General features: G+C 36.9%; 1 protein-coding gene across 5 annotated transcripts in view; it reads right to left on the reverse strand.

Annotated features, from left to right (window-relative positions):
* The window catches only part of LOC120535554 (c-Maf inducing protein), a 181,646-nt gene extending 180,145 nt beyond the window's left edge, over window positions 1-1,501 (reverse strand). For 2 of the 5 annotated variants that reach the window (XM_039763479.1, XM_039763475.1), the window contains exon 1: window positions 660-1,500. In XM_039763479.1, coding sequence (XP_039619413.1) covers window positions 660-983 — 324 coding nt within the window. In that variant the 5' untranslated portion in view covers window positions 984-1,500. Of the gene's footprint in view, window positions 1-659 lie in introns of all 5 variants that reach the window. The other 3 variants (XM_039763476.1, XM_039763477.1, XM_039763480.1) reach the window with 3 other exon arrangements.
* Between the last annotated feature and the right edge of the window lie 6,996 nt (window positions 1,502-8,497).

Consider the following 8,497-nt stretch of genomic DNA (forward strand, 5'->3'; position numbering starts at 1 on the left):
TGTTTTAAACGAAAGGCATATTCTTATCTACACTTAAAACAGGCCGCTACTGCAACATCTCTTATCTTCCGTTTGGATCGTACGTCAGGTTCTATACATGTGCCCCAGCCTTCATGAGAGGATCCATATGATGCCCTTCATGACCAATTAAAAGGAAAAAGTGCTGACTGTCGCAAGTCGAACTCCATGCCGTTAAATGTACGTCAAGATTTTCGTCTTGTATTAATAAGCTGAACAGGAAATCCACATTGGGTTTAATCTGTTATGATAATGGAGTTTAAAAAGACACAATAATTGGCATTCTCGCAGTACTGTATGCGACTTCTTTTAAATATTGTTTTACAGGGTTTGATCTGCATCGTACACTATGGAAAGCTTCTAGTTTTGTGCTTTGCTCATGTATTTGGGCAGCAACTGTATTATTAGAAAATGAAAGCGTTTTAAAAAGCAAATAACAAAAAGCTTAAACGATATGAGGCGCCTGATGTCTCAGAAAAGCCGTTGTCCGTTGTGGACCGCTAGACCAACTTCATTTCTGAACTCCGAGGCCATCGCAACCAATCACTTCGGCCCCGCAGCTCAGCGTGAAATCGGCGTAACTGAAAGCAATGTGCGAAAAAACAGGGAATGCCAAATAATAAAGTGTCAGTTAGACTTACCGTAGCTGAAGCCAGACTAGTATCTGTAAGGGTCAGGTGGTGGGGCTCCCATCTTCTCAAGAATTTGGAGGTCAAAATCTTGCTGAGAAAGGTCCTCGGGTGCTTGATGACACACACCTGAATGTCTCCTTCCTGCAGCAGTTTGTACCTCATACCATTGCAGTGGAGCAAGGCTCTCCGACAAGGAGCTGCTCCCATTTTATTCCCGTCCGGCGGTGTAGGGGCAGACATCTCTCCCAGCAGAGGTTTGCTCTCGTCTGTCTGATGTGGGTTATGATTGTTGTGAAGATCAGCGCCTCCACCCGAACTGCTATCAAAATCCATAGCAGACAGCAAACCCAGTCCCAACCGTAAAGGAGTGGTAGTGATTGAATAAAATACAGTTTTTACTGAGAGTGAATGATCGAGGAATAATCCGGCAACAAACACCACTACCACAGAAGTGCAGCCTAAAAAAAGGGGAGGGGGGATGGGGAAAGGGGACAACAAAAAGGAAGGAGAGACAAAGACAGAGAAACAGGAGACAGTGACAGAAACAAAACGGGTATACGTAAAAAGGTAATCCTTGTCCAGGCTTTATATTAGCATAAAAACAGGATCTCCTTTAACTCCTTTTTCTTCCACCAATCGACTTTGTCTCCATTAAATGGTTAAAATGCCCGTTTAGCCATGTCTATCTCCATCATAAAACTATTATTTGAACCGATCCAGTAAATAACAAAGACAAAGACGAGCTTCGGGTTTCCTCTTTAATGCTTAATCGGAAGGGTGTTTTTTTTTCCTCCTTGGTGGCCGTGAACAAGGCAGTTGGTGAAAGATTGCAGAAGCTGCGCGAGCCGCTGGTTGGCCTCCACCATGTCACGTGAAAACATGATGACGTCAATGGAGAACAGAAACGGATGCGCTGCGTGCGTGGGGGTGTGTGCGCGCGTGTGTGTCTGTATCTTTTAGGGAGCGCGGCCACAAGGCAAAGAGGAGGCGACAAGGGAGCACCGCTGACGATATATAAAAAAAAAATCTTTTCTGTATGTTCTGGTTACACGGAATTCCTTCTGTCGTTCGAGCTGCTGCGACGTAACGGAAGCGCTGAAGTCGTCCCTGTCATTGCTACACCCATCCCTGTCATCACGCTACTTTTGTCTTATATATTAGGAGCTTTATTCGGTTTCTGAAATTTTAAATAGAATGGTTGTTTTTCGACCTAAGCGATTTGTGCCTGCTGAAAGCAATGTAAGAATTTAATTTTAACGGACTTGCCTACCTTAAAGCACAATAGTTTTTTTACAGCGGGCACTTTATTATTTTTTTCTTTTTGACAAGGGAGAGCCTTCATGAATTTCTGAAATGTGAGAGAGCGTTTTAAACCAACAATGTGGCTTTGTTTGTGCGGATATTAATATATACAAGCTCATGATAAAGGCGGTACGGTGTCGTAGTGGTTGCTGCCATCTCACGAATCCCTTTGGTTTGGTGGGGTGGCCTCCCACATCCTAAAGACATGCGTTGTTGAGAAACTTGGCCTACACAAGCCAGTCCACCTGCCTCTGACAATGAATTGGATATATGGGTTTGAAAATGTTCCCCAATGTCATATTAAATGCAAGTTTCATTAATGTCCAATTTAACTGATACAGTTTGAACAGAAAGCATACATTGTGAGAATAGTAAGGTGATAATGTGTAGTTATTTTTAATGTAAATAGTGTATTTTAGAATTTACCTTGCAGATGTTCTTCCTACTGAAATTCTTCATGCGGTGGCAGTGCTTCCTAAATAAATATGAGTTTCAGACCAGTATTTGTGATCTTTTACTGCTAGAAGTCAATAAGCATTTCACACACAGAATGTTAGGAATAAGGAGCAAAGTGCCTGGTTAGTGTCAAGAAATATAATGCAGCCCTTTTAAAATAGATTCTGAGACAATACAGTTATTGAATTGTCCAGAGAGCTAGATCAACTACATTGTCACTCAGTCCAGGATTGGTTCTGGCCTTGCACTAAGATTCTGCTGGTACTTCATGATCAAAAATTGGGTTTAATGGTTTCAAACATGGTTTTCATCCCACATCCCAAAGATGTGCATGTAGAATAACTGGAAAGGCTGAATTTTCCCTGAATGAGTGAGTGTTGGTATGTGCATGAATATGAACTATCATGGAATGGTGCTTATGGAGGGTTGTTTCCTGTCTTTGATTCTGCCAGAAAAATCTCCATCCCCTTCACCCCAACCTGGATTAATAATGTTTGATGATGAATGAATGGATGGATAGATCAAATAAATCCCCACCTACTGTTTATAAAGAATGATACGTGGTGAATGCAAGAAATATTTATTTCTGCTTTATCAATAAGAAGAAATTACCCCTAATGGAAAGTACTGTTTGCACAAGCTTATCGACCATTTGCGGGACTGCAAGTAAGTTACAGCCTGGTATTGCCTGCAGATGTATTTTACATTGGCATGAGAAGTATAATATTTTCAAAGGGAAAGGTCTTAATCTCCAATTTCATAGTAGGAATGCTTTTTAGATTATTTGGCTTTTCATTTTCTGCTTTACTCAATCAGACCTTTCAGTTGTTTAGTGGTTCTAAGTATTTGTGGGTCTCAGAACAGTTTTCTTGCATTGTATTTTGGATGGAAAGGCTATTTTATATGGTTTCAAGTGGATAAGACAAAGCTCAGATGAAGTTGTTTTATTATGGCTTGTTGTTTTTAGGTGGCTTTCAAGCTAAATTCAAGATTAATGCAATTACTGGTACATGTTTATGCAATTGAATCTACAAACATTCAGTCTCGTGGCTTCACCTGTTTTTACTATACCTGCTGTAATCTTTCATAATTGTGTTTGATATTATGTCCTAAATTATGTATTCAGTGTATATAACCCTTCCATCAGAAATATAATAACATGTGGACATATGTTGAAAAGCAAACCATACTTCCCTAATTCATTAGATTCCCACATATAATTAGCAAAATATTCAAAACTATTAACAGTTGCACTTATTTTAAATTGTATCCTCTCCATTTTGACACAGAGGTACCTGTCACCACCATGATTACTACTGAGGAGACACAGATTGATACAGTATGTTTATCATGGCAAGAAAAAAATATGAACTTTGCCTCATGGGCAAAATCTATCTTACATAAACATACTTAACTAGTTATAGTATAATCCACAAATTCTTATGATGTAGTTCCATAGATCTGCTTTGTTCAATGAATCAGAGACTCCAACAAGAAGGTGCTACTTACCTCTTATATTTAAAGCAAACATGGTAATAGTAAAGTAGTAAAAATTAACTAAATACCCCAATCTTGTCCTTTCAATGAATTCCCCATATATTAGTTTTCCCAAAGATTCTTTTTAAAATTCTTCAATTTTATTTCGTGGTTTAGGCTTTTATTGTATCTACAATACTTCTGTATCTGTTAGAAATAGCAATTTAGTGCAATCGATTACAGAAGTGCTGATTAAATATAATTACTAAATAATAAAGGTATCGACAAACAAGAGAGTGGCACAGTGGTTTGTAAGCTACTGCTACCACATAGATCCAACAACCAACTTCATGTCAATATGTTTCTATCTATCTATCTATCTATCTATCTATCTATCTATCTATCTATCTATCTATCTGACACGCCAATTTTACTCATTGAATACTTTCTGTATACATGTGCATATGTTGTTGGGTACTTTTTGTGTTCTTTCTGTCTTCACCCTTTATTCTGTTTGAGCTAGTTTGTTATTTGCTGTACAACTCATACTCTTAAAGAAACACATTTGCCAAATGTAATGATACTACAGTTTGAAAGTAATATTGTGAATCACAAAATAATGATATGGTAGCAAGAGTAGCAAAATATCTTCCAGATTCTATTGACAGTTCATCTTTAATAAACTGTGCTGGGTTTCCAAATAATGATAAATATTGTTTTGTGGCTAGTTGATTTAACATTTAGAGAAGTTTTAGGATATCTTGAAATTTATTTTAAGATACCTTTAAAATTAATTGTAGTTGTCTGATAATATTTCTATTTCAAGATATCTTAAAATGACATCATCGTCAATTTGACATATCTAAGTTATATTATATGATATCTTATATGCATTTTGAGACCTCCTGAAATAACTTTTTTTGTATTTTGAAATATGTGAACCTGACTTATATAAAATTTCTTGTACGTGTTTGTTATCATTTTAATGTATGTGGATACCTGTATATCTTGATTTGCAAATTAAGTTATTTTAAGACCTGGCAAAATGCATTTTACATATAGTATATCCTGAAATGCCTTTTAATATTCTGAAAATCCAGGATGTTATTTTATGATATCTGAAATATATTTTAGGTGTCACAAAATGCACAGAAAAATTTATATATCTAGAAATGTGTTTTAGATATCTTTATTCTGACTCATGTTTGCATTCCTAAAAGTACATTTTTGGACATCTGAAACTAATTTTGTTGTTATTAAAATGTGTGTCTCTTCCAACTGAGAACTCTTTAAATATTATTTCAAAACACCTCAAATTTGAGTTTAAGATATTTGAAGTACATTTTAAGATATTCTTAAAAATATCTGGTGTTATCTCAAAGTGCATTCCTAATTATTTTAAAATATCTGAAATATAGTTTGAGATCTCATAAAAAGGACTGGAATTCTTCCTGAAAAAACTGTACAGCTTTACAGGAAGTAAATCGTGGGGAGTAACATTCTGGGGCGCTTATTTTCTCATATTTTAAAACCAGTTATGCTATTTCAATTTCCAAACCTTAAGTTTAATCTATGTGTGATGCATCTTGAGATTTCTGTAAATGTTAACTTGGCTTGTTAAAATTGTTTAAGATCTGTACAAATTATAGATACTCCATATCGTTAAAGTTACTATCCAGGTGAAAGTGTACCTTTTTATTGATGTCCCCTGAAAATCACATTGCTGCCCTGTGATTCCCAGCAGTTGTGTTGTGTGACATCGTACCCTGGTGGGTTTTAAGATGGCAGCACACTACTTCCAGTGTTCAAGATTTTAGGTTAGTCCACAAAATATTTGTGAGTATTATATAAATTGATTGTGGTTGCACTGGCTGTGGACTCTTAGAATTTCTAGTTCCATCCTTAAGGATGCAGGTTGAAAACCTGAAGAGAGGCTTACTGTTCAAAGCAAAATCTCAACAGTTAATTTTGAGTTACCCTTGGCTCAGGAAACACAACAGCTGAATAAACTCCTAGAGATTGATTTTAATTTGTCAGATACTTACACGGTATCTGTGTCTCTGTTTTCTATGATTTTGCGGTGTAAATTTTCACTTTCACTCACCCCACATACAGGTGCCGGTCATAAAATTAGAATATCATGACAAAGTTGATTTATTTCAGTAATTCCATTCAAAAAGTGAAACTTGTATATTAGATTCATTCATTACACACAGACTGATGTATTTCAAATGTTTATTTCTTTTAATTTTGATGATTATAACTGACAACTAATGAAAGTCCTAAATTCAGTATCTCGGAAAATTAGAATATCAATTATGACCAATGCAAAAAAAGGATTTTTAGAAATGTTGGCCAACTAAAAGATATGAACATGAAAAGTATGAGCATGTACAGCACTTAATATTTAGTTTGGGCTCCGTTGGCCTGGATTACTGCAGCAATGCGGCATGGCATGGAGTCCATCAGTCTGTGGCACTGCTCAGGTGTTATGAGAGGCCATGTTGCTCTGATAGTGGCCTTCAGCTCTTCTGAATTGTTGGGTCTGGCATATTGCATCTTACTCTTCACAATACTAAGGTCAGGCGAGTTTGCTGGCCAATCAAGAACAGGGATACCATGGTCCTTAAACCAGGTACTGGTAGTTTTGGCACTTTGTGCAGGTGCCAGGTCCTGTTGGAAAATGAAATCTGCATCTCCATGAAGTTCGTCAGCAGCAGGAAGCATGAAGTGCTCTAAAACTTCCTGGTAGATGGCTGCGTTGACCTCGGACCTCAGAAAACACAATGGACCAACACCAGCAGATGACATAGTACCCCAAACCCTCACTGACTGTGGAAACTTTACACTGGACCTCTGGGACCTTGATTACCAAAGGAAATACAAAATTTACTTTTATCAGAGAACATAACTTTGAACCACTCAGCAGCAGTTTTGTCTTTAGCCCAGGCGAGACGCTTCTGACGCTGTCTCTTGTTCAAGAGTGGCTTGACACAAGGAATGCGACAGCTGAAACCCATGTCTTGCATACGTCTGTGTGAGGTGGTTCTTGAAGCACGGACTCCAGCTGCAGTCCACTCTTTGTGAATCTCCCCGACAGTTTTGAATCGGTTTTGTTTCACAATCCTCTCCAGGGTGCGGTTATCCCTATTGCTTGTACACTTTTTTCTACCAATCTTGTTCTTCCCTTCGCCTCTCGATTAATGTGCTTGGACACAGAGCTCTGTGAACAGCAAGCCTCTTTAGCAATGACCTTTTGTGTCTTGCCCTCCTTGTGCAAGGTGTCAATGGTCGTCTTTTGGACAACTGTCAAGTCAGCAGTCTTCCCCATGATTGTGTAGCCTATAGAACTAGACTGAGAGACCATTTAAAGGCTTTTGCAGGTGTTTGGAGTTAATTAGCTGATTAGAGTGTGGCACCAGGTGTCTTCAATATTGAACCTTTTCACAATATTCTAATTTTCCGAGATACTGAATTTGAGACTTTCATTAGTTGTCAGTTATAATCATCAAAATTAAAAGAAATAAACATTTGAAATACATCGGTCTGTGTGTAATGAATGAATCTAATATACAAGTTTCACTTTTTGAATGGAATTACTGAAATAAATCAACTTTGTCATGATATTCTAATTTTATGACCGGCACCTGTATATCATTTATAATAAGCAAAAGTGTTAAGAGCCTCCATTTCATAAACAGTATGACTATCAAATTATTACCTGGAGCCCCTCTGTTTATGGAGGAAATGTATACTTTGTCTAAGCCTGAAACTAAAAATATGAAGGATTACAGTTTATAAAACTTGACCATCAAATAGTCATAATGGGACTGGATTTATTTATTTTTTGTTCAAAAGAAGAGTGGGCCCATTTACCCATACATTGATTTTCATAGATTAAATAAAATCACTATAACAGTTATCTCCTTCCTTTTGTTATTTTGCTATCAAATTGTGGCACTAGTTCCACAGTTTTTACTAAACATGGTTTAAAAAGTATGTATAACTTCATGTGTAACAGATGAGAACGAATGGAAGACAGCATTTGATACCTGACATTCTGATTCAAGTAACATACTATGCATTAGCAAATGATCCCACAGTTTGTAAATTACATATGTTGAGGTAGCCTGGGAGTCTATGTACTTGCTTACTTTGAAGACATAATTGATTTTTATTTTTACAACACCAACAACAACAAATGTCAAATGTGATAATTATTAAGAAGGCTTAGAAAAGATAATTTGCCAAAATTTGAAAAATGCAAATTTTTTTGATCCCCCTTCATATTTGTAGAGTATGAAATTTCTCACACAGGACTAAAGCGGAAATTGGTTTGCCAGTTATTACTGATGTTTCATCAAGTTCTATAATCTCACCCCTCGACTCTGTGAGTGACACATTGAAGGAAAAATTCACTTTGGCACCAGTACTACACCATCCCGACCTCTCTTTATAACTTACTATTTAGGTTGATGACACAAGGAAATTGCATCCATATACTTATTTTTCAAGGAAGCTGACATCCACAGAGCAAAGTTAAGATGTGAATAACCAATAGCTTCTAGCTACTAAATTAGTATTAGAAGAATAATGTCACTGGCTAAACAGTG

This window comes from Polypterus senegalus, chromosome 9, assembly GCF_016835505.1.
Source record: "Polypterus senegalus isolate Bchr_013 chromosome 9, ASM1683550v1, whole genome shotgun sequence".
Classification (NCBI taxonomy): Eukaryota; Metazoa; Chordata; class Cladistia; order Polypteriformes; family Polypteridae; genus Polypterus; species Polypterus senegalus.